The sequence below is a fragment of the Erpetoichthys calabaricus genome, chromosome 1, assembly GCF_900747795.2.
Source record: "Erpetoichthys calabaricus chromosome 1, fErpCal1.3, whole genome shotgun sequence".
Classification (NCBI taxonomy): Eukaryota; Metazoa; Chordata; class Cladistia; order Polypteriformes; family Polypteridae; genus Erpetoichthys; species Erpetoichthys calabaricus.
Window position 1 is genome coordinate 108,775,310 of NC_041394.2, and position 14,425 is coordinate 108,789,734.

Genomic DNA, 14,425 nt, shown 5'->3' on the forward strand with positions numbered 1-14,425 from the left:
CTGCAAGCCAAGTTGTACTTGTTTTATTTGTTTTCAATACAGTGTAATGTACCTGGGTACTGTGTAATAATGTGACGACATTTTGACTTTATTCTCGACATTTCCACTTTAATCGTGACGCTTATGACGAGAATATATTCTTTTGACTTTATTCTCGTAATTTGTCATTAAAGTAGAACATCGTAAACTAAACTTCATCATAAAATGAATATTTAATTTACTACATTTTCTCAAACCCCGTCATAAGTTATATAGCACATTAAATGCTTTGTGTTAAGTGATTCGTTCAGAGATGGGCGCAACTCTGAATGGTTGGCATAATTAAACATGTATAACGAAGATATTTTTAAAGTTCTGAACACTCCGTGGGTTAAGTTTATAACTAGTTTTAATTTCACAAAGACGTTTATCGTGTGGTGATTGGTTATGTGGTTATGTGGTGAAAGAAAAAGGAAGGATAGGAACTGGGGTTTTGGTAGCCAACGTCAGATAGAGACAGCATGCATGCAATAAAGATAGCCCGCTCGGAAGAACATGCCTTGAATTCTGTGTTCGTGTCTCCGACCAGCAGATCACAAACCCAACATTTACACAATATTTAAGTTAAACCTGTGCGATAGCTATTCATACATCCAGTTTTTTGGAGCCTCATCACACCTGCCATAAAGTTCTCTACACTGAACATACACCTGGGGACCCCTTACTGCGAGGGAGCAGCACTACCGCCTCACTACCGTGCATGTGTAATACCTGCTTTAATGCATTTCATCATGAAAATGATATCAAGTATTTATCTTAGCATTCTAAATTTTCAGAAAGCAGGAATATCATGAAGTGAATGGATTCTGTATGGTGATCGCTGTCTTCTCTTAGTGCGGAGGAAGTCAGTTTAAGAAGCGTAGTGATTAACCACTGGGTCGGGGAACGTAACACAAAGCATTGAATGTGCTGCATTAATTTATGACGGGGTAAATTAAATAATTGATTAAACATGATTTTAGGAAGAAGTTTACGACATTCTACTTTAATTATGAAGTAAACTATGAGAATAAAGTGGAAATGTCGACTTTAATCTCGACATAAACGGCGAGATTAAATTTATTTATTTTATTGTTATTATTTATTAGTTTAAATATTATGCAGTTTAATGATGATAAAGTTATTTAAAAAGTCACTTTAACGTGTCAGTGGACAGAGATTGTTAACATTAACAGAAAGTGTAGTTGGTTTACAAAAAATATTTACTATTTATTCCTTTTCTAAGACATATTCAGTGCAATACAATTTTTGACAAGCACTTCTGAATATTTTACTAAGTCTAAATGCCTCTTTGTATGGTTGAAAATATGTTGTCAAAATTATAGTTTGTTTTTGCAAAATTTGTTCAATAAAAAGGTTCTATATTTTGACTGCATCTGTCATGCAATGTGATACCTTCTCCATTAGTGCCACCCTCTTGAAAACTATTACTTTATGGGGCATTGCAAAACTGTATTAATACTTGTGTGCACATTAAAATGTTTTTTTTTTGTACAATGTACAATACTCTTGACAGTGGAATAGGTTATTCTTCGCCAGTAATTGCAGTGGAAAATGTGGTTAACATCCACTCATGCATGGGGAAAAAAATACCGTTGAATACCGTGAAACTGGGATAATTTAGAAAAATACCGTGATATAGAATTTTGGTCATACTGCCCACCCCTAGTGTATAGTAAAGGAGTCACTGAGAAGTTTGTGACTACTTTTAACTTCCTAATGTTAAAGAATAAGTTGGAAAGTCTTGTTCAATGTAGCACACTATGTGAGTAATGCTACAAAGAACCAAGGTGAAAAACACAGCAGACAGGTATGGAAGTGCATTAGGATTAGGTAACTTATCATTACCCAAACCCAAAACTTTAGCTGAGTAGCACGCTGCATGAAATTGCCATTTGGAGTTGCATAGTTAATTGCTAATAAGATTGTTTCATGTCTTTAGGCTTGAGGCTGCTATGACAGATAGCACTAGGGAAGTAACATAGTATCTTTGAATGTCAGGAAGCATGATGGAATACACACCTCATAAAAGCACATAACTGTGGCATATGAGGAGAGATCATTTTCTTTTGGCCTAATTTTAAAGCCTCTGTTATAAGTTTATGTGTCAATTGCCTGACTTAGTGTACTGCTTGTACACTAAGAAAGGGACAGACAGAGAAAACAGAGGAAAGGATCAGGAAGAAACAATACAGAGCAACATACAGAAACAAAGCAGAGTCGTAACTGGTGGATCAATCAGAGAGAAGCATCTAAACTCAAAACGCAAACGGAAAGACAAAATCCAGGAACACGCAAGTATGAAAACCAAAGAGACTTTTAAAGCAAGAGAGATTCATTGTAGTTTTGTTTTTGAAATCAGACAATCACATTTCCCGAAGAGTGGGTTTAAATACTATTGTGAACAATAGTATTGTTCATGAAGGTACAACCTACAGGGCTTGACCCCAGCAACCCATGCATATGTCTCAGGATTCCGATCACAAAATGACACTGGCCATCAGAAATCAAGATGACACCATCTTAAAAATAATAAATAACTAATAAATTAATCTATTAAATACTTAATGTAGGCACAAAATATAAGTAAAAATAGCACACACCAAGAGCATCAGATTCAGGGAAAAATGAATAAATGTATGTTCACTCATGAAAGTTAGATGGAAGAATCACAAAGATAAAGCTTATTAAGTGGAAAAGGTATTAATATCATGAAGAGAGATTACCATGTGGGAGTGTTTGATATGTCCTCTAGTTGTCCATGAGAAGCATGCAACATAGACCATAGCATTTATCAATTTAAATTTAATAATTTAGCAATTTTATCATAAAGTACAACATTTTTTAAATATTATTTTCATTAACTGAACTCACCTTGTCACTACAATGTAGTTGCTAAAAAAAATTGGGAGTGGTCTCCCCTAGACTTTCTTGCATACTCAGATATGGGGATGGATATTTGAGGAGTAAACTGCAAGTCAATGATTATATTTTTATATTATGTACATTAAAGAACCATCAACAACAACTCAAATCAAATTAATAATATATTGAACAATTATTATAAACGTAAATTTGAATAAATCGAGCTCTGCAGCTGCATGAATAAAAGGTAAAGTACCACTTCCTGTTAACGGAAATAGTCCAAAAGTTGATAGAAATCTACATTTTGTACCTAATACTTGTATGCAAAATTTGGTTGACTTAAGTGAAAGTGTACTAAAGTTATCATGTTTACACACACACAGAGACAGACACACAGACATAATTCCAAAAATGGTACTTTTGGACTCAGGAAGGTCTAAAACATTGAGATTCCTCAAAATCTCGAAATGGAATTTTTAGAGGATTACAATACTCTCCCTATACTTCATACACGAGAAAGTAAAAAAGATGGAGAAGGTTTACTTACCTCACTAGACTTGAGGACTCCAAAGAGTGGATAAAGAAACGCTGGCACTAAAGCTGCCACACCCAATGGTACGGCTTCTGATACCCAATAGACAGCAGTAACTATAAGAACATATGCACATGAAGCTTCCTGCAACAAAGAAAGAAACGTGAAAGCATATAAAAAATAATAATGAATTGTATTTCTAATTTCAGACAATTTTTTAAAATAAAAATGGAAAAGGCAAAGAAATGGTATGTTACCACACTATAAAATTAAATTTACTGTAAATTATCTTATCTTTTTGTCCTGTTAGTTTTTCATGGCAACATGTTGGACGTTGGTCAGATGTGCACATACCCTGGACATGTAACAATACTAATAATGCTAATATTACTGTTACTATTTTATTTCATATATCACATTCCACTGTGAATAGCATGATATAGACAACTTAGGCAATTTTGGAAGTAGAAATACCTGAAAAGACAGTTGGTTTATGGAACAGATAGGCTATAAAACAGCAGTCATTCCAAAGGTAAAATACCTTCCAGGCTTGGATTAATATCTAAGACAAGTCTTCACGTTGTCTCTGTGACTACGTGAGTTTTTCTAAGGGTATTCTGGCTTTTCACCTACATCCCTAAGCAATAATTTTAGTTTTATTGGAGAATTTTAATTGATCCAGTGAGTGAGGAAGTTCCTTGAGATGGACCTTTGGCACATATACAATTGATTCCAGCCCAAAACTACTGAGACAAGCTCTAGCCACATTTCACCCGCTTATTATCCATCCATCCATTATCCAACCCGCTGAATCCGAACACAGGGTCACGGGGGTCTGCTGGAGCCAATCCCAGCCAACACAGGGCACAAGGCAGGAACCAATCCTGGGCAGGGTGCCAACCCACCGCAGCCCGCTTATTATTGTTAGTAGATTTGGAAAATTAGTCAGTGTAGTTAGATGACATTACACAATATAGGTATATCATTTGAATAACTATACTAGGTACATTTTTTTGTAGTCATAATTTACAGGTTCACACAATGCTCCTCATTTACAATTTGTAAAACCTCACTGGAACTTGAATGAAAAACTGCTCTATGTCTTGATACTCTTTGTTATTTCCAACTTGCTAACTTCCAAATTGCTATGTTTTTTTCTGAAACTGAATACTGTATTCCTTTTCATTCTAAATTGATTATGTTTTACTTCATTTTCAGCCCTTTCAGAATTACAACCTGAATTTTACAAAGATTACAATTAACCCCATATGTTCTAAATGTCATATTTTGAAGAATATATAAGTTCAATATATCAATACATCACACAAGATCTTTATCATAATACAGACACATAAATACATCAACAATCACATAGCTCTTTTACATATTAAAAAAGGATCTTAATTTTAATTTCCTCGGCACAACACTGCACTCATCTCTCACTTTAGGACACTTCACACATCTTTATGATCATTTTCATCTCTCTTTTTGCCAACTTTGCTTCTTGATCCGTCCTTTTTCAACAACTTCTCATTCACATAGAGAATAATACTCCACACATATCCTTTGTAAATTTTACTTTTCAATTCCAAGGATCCTCTGGTAGCACTCAAAAAGGCTCTCATTCTAGCTATTCCTGCCGTATCCACACTTTCATCTGCACTCAACATGTCACCTACATAGCAGAACTTCCCTACTGTCTCCAAAATAACTTTATTGACAATAATCAATTTTTCATCTTAATACATTAGAAATCTGCAACTCTCTTACACACTTTCACACCACTACATCCTTTACACACCTACTTTCAACAAAACATGCATAAAGCCTGGTTTATACTTACTGCGTGAAGTCAGTGCACAGACAGATCCACAAAGCACACACGGAGTAAGCAGCCAAAGCACATTTATACTTGTAGTGGTTTGTTTGATTGCCATTTAGATATTCTCATAGTAAATAAGTAACAGTGTTGGGTCACATGTACGTAAGACTCCACTGATGGAAGAAGAATTGTGCCTGCTATTACTGACTTTAAAAGGAAGAAAAGGAGACGCTGGAGTTTCAGACCCGTTGAGCGAATGTAATATTCTCGTGATTGGGAACCTATTATATATGATGAGCAGATGCATTTCAGAAGTTTTAACATGTCTTCCTTGCATTTTTGGCCAGAGGTACTAAGTGATCACAAGGGACGGTAAGGGTGTAAGATAAGAGGGGGCTAAGATATTCAGAGACTTAAAAACAAAGAATAAAATTTTAAACTTAATCCTGTAGCGAACAGGAAGACATTGAAGACAAGCTAATATTGGTGTTATGTGATTATGTTTTTGTGTGTCTCTTAGGGGCCTGACCACAGTGTTCTGGACTACCTGAACACAAGCAAATGACTGATTCATGGAGAATATGCTGGGTATCTCTGGCACTGCCCTCCAGTGGTTCAAGTCCTATCTGACTGATAGGCAAGAGTTTGTTAGTCTTGGCAACAACAGATCTAGCTCAGTGCCAGTCACACAAGGAGTCCCTCAGGGCTCTGTCCTTGGCCCTCTTCTCTTCTGTATTTACATGCTTCCCCTTGGCCATATTATTCGTAGCTATGGATTGGGTTATCATTTTTATGCAGATGATTCTCAACTCTACTTCAATGTTAAAAGTGGAACTTCATCAGAGCTTTCTCAACTCACAACCTGCCTTAGTGAAATTAAAACCTGGATGGAGCAGAACTCTTTAAAATTAAATTGCAACAAAACTAAACTCCTACAAATTGGGACTAAAATGCAACTTAATAAAATGAGCTCCTTCCCAGTCTATTCTTGGCGGTGATCTCATCAGACCTGCCTCTACTGTAAAGAATCTTGGTGTCATTTTTGATTCCTCCCTCTCTTATTCCACCCACATAAATCACATTAAGAAACTTTCTTACTTTCACCTCCATAACATATCCCGTGTTCGCTAATTCCTCTCCTTCTCTAAAGCTGAAAAACTTGTCCATGCTTTTATCACATCCCGTATCGATTATTGTAATTCCCTACTGGCAGGTGCCCCTTCTAATCTTATATCACAGCTCCAGCTTATTCAAAACTCAGCTGTAAGAGTCCTTACTCGAACCAGCAGCAGCAAGCACATCACACCCATCCTGCTCCGTCTTCACTGGCTCCCTGTATCTTACAGAATCGAATATAAAATCCTACTAATAACCTACAAAACCTTAAATAACCTTGCGCCAAACTACATCAGTGACCTTCTCCATCACTATGTGCCTGCCTGCCCACTAAGGTCCTCTGATTCTGGCAATCTTGTTGTGCCCCACACTAATCTACACTCCATGGGTGACAAGGCCTTCAGCTGTATAGCGCCCAGACTCTGGAATGGCCAGACTGTGCCAGACTGAAATATTTCAAAATGCCATTTTCATTCAAAAAAGTTTGCCGATGTAGAAAGACAACATTCTCCAGAATTTTTGAAAGAAAGGCAAGTTGGGGATGGGTCTGAAGTTGGAAAAGTCTGTAAACTCCAGATTTATAATGCTCAAAATATCTAGCAGACAAGTTGTAGGTTTAAGATGACTAATTACTTCTGTCAAAAAGGCACAGATACAGGCTCAAACCAATGAAAAAGAGCTGAACATGTTGGAGGGACAGAAGGGTGATCAACAGAGGATGTAATGTGGGATCTAATGTCAGTAATTTTTTTAACAAAAAATCTGAGAAAAATTGTAGTAAAGAAAAATTTCCGTGCACAGTATGCAGCAAAATCACTGTGTGGGGTTGTGTCTCCAAATCTGATGGCATCTTCACCCTTGTGCCCAGCGTGGACACATTAACTATAAACTAGGCTTTAGGTTGACGTCTACTACACCTTCTATTCCAATTATCACCTTGGTCATTCCTGCATCTACCTTGAGGCTTTGTGTTTCTAAACTACCTTTCAATGCAGTATCTTCTCCTTCAACTCTTATTCACTTTTTTGTCATCAATAAGAGGCCGCTGCAATACAAGTACTCCCTATGAAATTCCTTCATACACTTATTTGGTCACCACCTCCATCTTTAACATGAAAAGTAATGAACTCCAAATGTGTCACCTGTGCAGCCCCACTGCAGACAATAACCCACACCCGACTTTCCTAATGCCCACCTCACCACTTCTCGTTACACTCCGTCAAACTACAACTACAGATCTACAAATGCTTAATGAAGCTTCTTTATTATTGCCATATGGTTTTCCTGCAGTTGATCAATAACGAAGATTCATTCTGTTGTTGTTTTCCCTGCCATAAAACCAAACTGCATTTCCATATCGCTTGATGTTTGATTCTTTTCTCTAACAATCTCAGATTCGTGATAAGAAAAAGTGTTGGAATTCCAAACATTGTGTGTTAATATATTGGAAGTCTAGTCCTGGTTTAGTCTTACATTAACATCAGTCTCAAACACATTTAGCACGATTCATATGGCAAGCGATAAGACTTGATCAATCTATCTTTGAAGAAGAAATGAAACTTAGAGAAAATATGTATGGAGACTGGGAACAAAAGTAAACTACACAGACAGAAAACATAATGGAAATTGAACTCAGGACCTTTGTATTATGACTCTAGCCTACATTGTTAATAACTGCTTTTGTCATATACTACTTGGAATCTGATTATTCACTTAAATTATTTCTGGCCATTTACAAGAAGCTAACTGATTGTTAGCAAAAATAACAATGTGAGTGAGCAAAATCACAAATTATGGCTGTTTTTTAAAATTTACTTGGTGTGGAAAGGGATGCAACATGTTCTGTACCAAGGTCTGCACTGCTTAATACGAACCTCAAAAATTTTTGTGAAGTTCAAGCACAGATTTCAGAGGCACAAAATAGGCTGGTCAAATGATATTACTGAAAAGGTCCAGAATAAATGAACTGACTGATATCAATACATAAGTTCTATGACCATACTACACCAAATAAAAATCAATACTCTGGTAACAGAGTCACAGACAAGCATCTCAACTAGATCTATGCACCTTGCTCTTTCCTCCAGCAGACTCACCATGGACCTGGAATGCCACTAACAAAATATACATGTAACTGTTATTATATTTTGAGCTGTAACTAATGTTAATTGTTATTAATTGTTATTAATTGTCTACTCCTTTCTCACAATATATATTAATAAACTCAAATTTCACATTTGGAACAATAAAGTAGACAAACAGAAAAATAATGTACTGCTGTTACAAAATAATTACAATTAGTCACTATACGCTCCAGCCCCTGGCCCCCTAATTTATATACATGTATAATAAAAGTCAATGTATGTGTGTGTGTGTGTGTGTATGTATGTTCCAGCATCACGTCCGAGTGGGCAGAGCAATTTTCATGAAACTTGATACACATTTTTCTCATTGGTCGACAAAAAATACTTTAGGGTGAAATCAACCCTAACCCACCCCCTTCGGGGTAGGGTGGGGGGTGATCTTGCTGTCATGTATGTATGTTATCATCCAGTTGACATTCAGAATGACCACCAGAGGGCGAACTGGAGGTGACTGCCAGCATTCTTTATGTTTGAGCACTGTTGCTTTTGAAATTACATAGAGTTGGCCGGTTTGGAGCATCAACTGGAAGATAACATACATACAAGACTGCAAGACAAGCACATTAGTGAGTCTTCATTGTTTGCTAATTTATTATTAAAGTTGTGTTTTTTTTTAATTATATTTTTCTCAAACAATTAAAAGAAAAAACACTTTATTTACCTCCCGGGCAACGCTGGGTATTTCAGCTAGTATTTTCTAAATGTGCCCCTTAGGCTTAGTTAGGACTTTGAGGATTCATGGTACATTTTGAACAGTGGGGTATGCTGAACAATGGGTTTTTATTAAACTTCATCTAAAAATTTGAATATGAAATATATACATGCAACTGAATAGCCACATAATAATAAGTTATGGAATAAAATCAAATACACATAAAAAATGCAAAACAGCAAAATATCTGAGGGGTGTACGACAAAAGTGACACAAAGTTAAACTTTAAAAACATTTGACAAAATCTGAGTGGGAATTTTACACCTAGTAGTCCACAATAGTATACAGCAGGGATGTGACAAGGTTTAATTAAAAAAATATTTTTCAGTTGAACAGGTAATCCAATAAAAGTATGTTTATATTTGCTTTGGAAGTCCTTAGCAGAAATCCTGGCACTAAAGCTATTGAAACAGGAGGCCAAGAAGAATGTGCATCCAAGGATGATTTCAAGCTAAGCTGGGTGTCATTAGAGTAAATGCCAGTTCATAATTTCCATATATGCAGTTCTGCTCTCATGTGCAGTGACTATACAATGTCATCTTGACATCTGCTCAGGCAATCACACTTGTCTGGAGAACTGTCCAGATATCTCTACATATTTCTGTCTAGGTGAAATTGTCTGCATTGTGCTGCAAATGGCATACACACATCATATATGTGTATAACAGCACATAACTAGAGTGTTAATAAACATTTGCATACCTTATTCTCCTTTTGATGATCTGTCAAACTGTGCATTTTTGAAGGTGAAAGAGGTACAAATAATTTGTTGTACATTTATTTATTTACCAATTTCTTTTTGGCCACCATTAAAAACAACTAGTTTCCTTCCTACTGGGCTTGTTTGAGGGCACAAACTAGGCTTACATCCAACTGTGGGATCGTAAAGCCTGATTATGTTGCTGAATAAATCCAAATACAATGGTCTCTTAATAAAAAAATGCCAAAACTTTGGATTTATTACGCAAACCTGTAATATTCCATTATTATTCTGATTAAACTGCTTACTAACTGTTAATGCTTATAAATCAAACTCTCAAAAGGCTTTTGTTGAAAGTGTCCAAACATTTATACTGGTTTTCACAGAGAAACACATGGCAGAATGGTATTCACTAATGACAAAATGGAAATTAAAGTTAGAATGGGTCAAAAATCCTTTTGATCACAACACTGTAGGCTTCATTTTTGGTATGTGAAAGTTCCAGTTCATAATCACTGCTGCTGTTTTAAAAAGACGTCTCTTCTGGAAGGATTAGGTCTAATTTAGAAATGTCCTGCAGTTTAAAAATACTTTAAACACTTGTTTGAAATGCAAATTGCAGATACACTGAAGCCACGGACACATGTGGTTCAGGTACTTACCAAGTAAAAAGTGAATAGTGAGTACTGTATTTCATGCTAAAAGAAGCCCTGTTAAAGCAGACAATGAACTCTGAAGTAAGTTTTTTTTTTCCTTTAGTAGTGTTGTTAACCAATAAATAAAATTAGAGCTTATTAAGATCTTATCAGAGCTTATTTAGACCTCATAAAATATTTATACTTTATGTTATGGACACAAACTTTGAACAAAGTGCCTTAAGTACGTATGAACATTGTGGTTGAATATAAGTATTTTCAGCAATATGTTTCTTTTATAGCAGTGCTAATGTAATAGCATGTCATCTGTGGAAATGCAGGTTTCAGTGTGTATAAATATGAATTAAAATGTATTGCCTCTACATTCACATAGGTGTGGAAGTATCATGTTTGTCCAAAGTGATGATATGCTGCAATAAAAAATATGAAGATATGGTGCCTTAACTGTATTGATCTTGTGAACAGCATGGTGATGCGGTGGTTAGCTCCACTGCCTCACAATTCAGGAGTCCTGGGGCCTCATGTATAAACGGTGCGTATGCACAGAAATGTTGCGTATGAACCTTTCCACGCTCAAATCGCGATGTATAAAACCTAAACTTGGCTTAAAGCCACGCACATTTCCACGGTAACTCATACCTTGGCGTACGCAATTTCTCCCCTCGGTTTTGCAGACTGGCGGCACCCAGCGTCAAAGCAGTGCTACTGTTCCTGTGTGATCACCCTTTCTTTCTTAGATCCACATCCACGGCGGCGGCTTTATCAAATACACTGAAATTAACCGCATATCGTTCATAAATTTAATGCATCTGATTGTAATTAACCTGTAACAATATAATGGTCCACAGAATGGTCAAACTACTGTTCCTGTGTGCTCATCCTTTCTTTCTTAGCTCCACATTCCTGACGCGGCTTTATAAATACACTGAAATTAACTGCATATTGTTTATTAGTGTAATGCATCTGATTGTAATTAACCTGTAGCAATATAATGGGCCAGGGAATAGCCATAGTATTCCAAATACCATAACTGCTTTAGCATTTTTACGCTCACTGCATCTTGTTCTTCTTTTTGCTGTTCCCGTTAAGGGTTGCCACTGCGGATCATCTTTTTCCATATTACTCTCACTGCACCACTCGGAGTATTTATATCACTGTATCTGAGTGTGAATCACAGCAGCAGATGATCGGAAAGAGAATTATCAGTATACAGTTTCAAGTACACACTACCTCAACCACGGCAAAAAGCGGCAAAGCCTTTCCTGTACGGATCTCGCGTTTCAGAAACAGTTTCATCCCAATAACTATAAACGCACTCAATCAGTCCATCAAGTGCTCCTTGTAGAACTGTTTGTACTTATAAGTACAATCACCTCACTGTAAACTTGCACTACAGTTATAATATTGCACAACCTGCGCTACTTTATAAAGCGCGTATGATGACAATATCATTTTTAAGATGAAATGCAGCAAAATATGTTGCTTATATTATACAGATAAAACTTTAACTTCATTTAAATAATCTGTATTGTTAATAATTAAACATGTGAGGACACGGTGCCGCAGCGTATATCTAGTTCAAGGATAGCTCCTGCCTTGCGCTGTATTCCTGCAAGTGCCGACGCGACACTGGAAGGATAGACGAATAGAATAATTAAACATGTACTACGAAGATATTTCAATGTTCCTTAAAAGTTTTGAAGAATCGGCGTTCTAAGCTTACAAATGGCTTAACGTCTATTACAGAGCTGATTGTGTGGCGACTGGAGAAAGAAAAGTATGGACAGGAATTGGAGGTTAGTACGTTTGAAAGAGACAGTACTTCTGTAATAAATTATTTCATCGAAGGTCGCACATGGCACCGCAAGCCTCTTGCGTGAGATATGAACGATCACTGCGCCACCGTGTTCCCATGTTTAATAACATGCTTTCATTCCTATCATCATGAAAATGATATCACGTATACATCTCAGTATTTTAATTATTCAGAGAGCTGTAATATTTCGAATGTAATGCATTCTGTGTCCTGTCGGAGAAAGAGAAAGAACGGAAGCACGTAGTGATTCACACACATAGAGCACATAGAAGATCAAATACAGAACAAAGACTTTAACATGCTACTTGAGAAACTAGTAAAATAAACGATTTTAAGATGAAGTTTATGATGTTCTACTTTAATGGCAAAATAAACTACGTGATTAAAGTGGAAATTTCGAGATTAAAGTTGACATTTCGTGCTTTTTTCCCACTGTGTGCCTATGTTTTTTGTTTGTACCCTAATACGCTTTCATATGACACTCAGACGGTGGGCTACGACTCGCCTTTTCACAGCGACTTTGATATGTGATTTCTTTTTTATTTCGGGCACTGTGCGACTTTGTGAATTTGATCTTTCGAGTTTTTCCGACACTCTGTCACTCGATCAACTTTCTTTTGTTGATTATACCACTGTTTAAACCAACAAATAGTACGTTTTTCCTTTGCCTCCACTTGGTATTCGCTGAAATTCTTATATTTTCCCCTGTGCTTTTCCCATTGTCTTTTCACAGAAGGCTATTTATATTGATTTGCATATTCAAAGAGGCGTAATTCTGGGAGGAGTTGGGGCGGGACAGAAGGCGCGTGCACGTGCGTTACTTTTCACGCTGATCGGGATTTATGTAGTGGAAGAACGTGAAATTTTGCGTGTGCACAGATTCCTGCATCTGGATTTTTCTGTGCGTACGCACAATCCCGCTTTTGTGCTTACGCCATGTTATAGTGTGAGTTCTACGCACGGCATTATACATGAGGCCCCTGGGCTGGAAACCTGCATCTGGTCATTGCCTCTGTGTCATGTTCTTCTTTCTCTTTGTATATTTTTCCATGGGTTCTTGGTTTTTCCTCCACATCACAAGCATGTGCAGGTTAGGTTTAGTGGAAATTCCAAACTGGCCACTTGGGAAAGCCAGTGTGGGTGTGTGTATGAGAATGTGACCTATACTTGACTTGCATACCGTACAGAATGCAATCCAGCTCTGATGCTGTCCTGATAGGTTTTTTCTCCCCATCGACCTGAATAGGATTAAGTGGGTGTTAGGATGTTATGTTATCAGTTTATGTTATGGTCCCTAATGTCTAAGATGAACAGTTGGCGTGGCTTGACTCAGGAAAGGATTTACAAATTACTAAATTCTAATTAATGAATGTGCTTTATACTTATCACACCATTTCCAGGCTAGTTTCCGGTCTTTAGTCAACATCAGAAAATGTGGGGCTGTGTACATAGATAATTCTGAATGAGCACTTCACCTAACTTGCATGGATGTGGGTAGTAAACTCACTCAAACACAGGGAGAATGTGCAAACGTCATACTAGTGTGACCAGGTCAGGATTTAAATCCAGAGTGCTGGATCTATGATGCAGCAGTAATAACCACAATGATGTCTACACAATATATATATATAGTTCTGTATGTATATACACCCACAGAGTGTATATTTTTTAAGGATTGAGTAAATCAAACCACAAAATAAATCTTAATTAGTTAATTCTTAGGTCATCAGTGAGCAAACCCACCTAATGCAATTCTGGATTATGGAGGGCTGGCATTTTCCTGGAAGCTTTTAGCACAAGGCAGAAAAAAAAATGATGTGCCAGTCCATTGAACAGCACGCTCATGCACACACATCCATTGGGCCAGTTTTGAGTTTCCAATCAAGATAATCGGCATGTGTTTAGGATATGCAAGGAAAAAAAAACAAGCCCTTGCATTAATGAGGTGATTCAAAGCCAGAACTATGCATTTTATGCATAACAATGTATGCATTATTTTTGGTCATTTTTCAGCTATGTGAAG

The 14,425-nt window shown here is 36.8% G+C and overlaps 1 protein-coding gene across 1 annotated transcript in view; it reads right to left on the reverse strand.

The window, feature by feature from the left end:
- slc13a4 (solute carrier family 13 member 4) overlaps positions 1-14,425 on the reverse strand; it is a 100,030-nt gene that overhangs the window by 69,940 nt on the left and 15,665 nt on the right. The window contains exon 2 of the mRNA XM_028805141.2: positions 3,452-3,580. Within this exon, the coding sequence (XP_028660974.1) occupies positions 3,452-3,580 (129 nt within the window). The remainder of the gene's footprint in view (positions 1-3,451; positions 3,581-14,425) is intronic.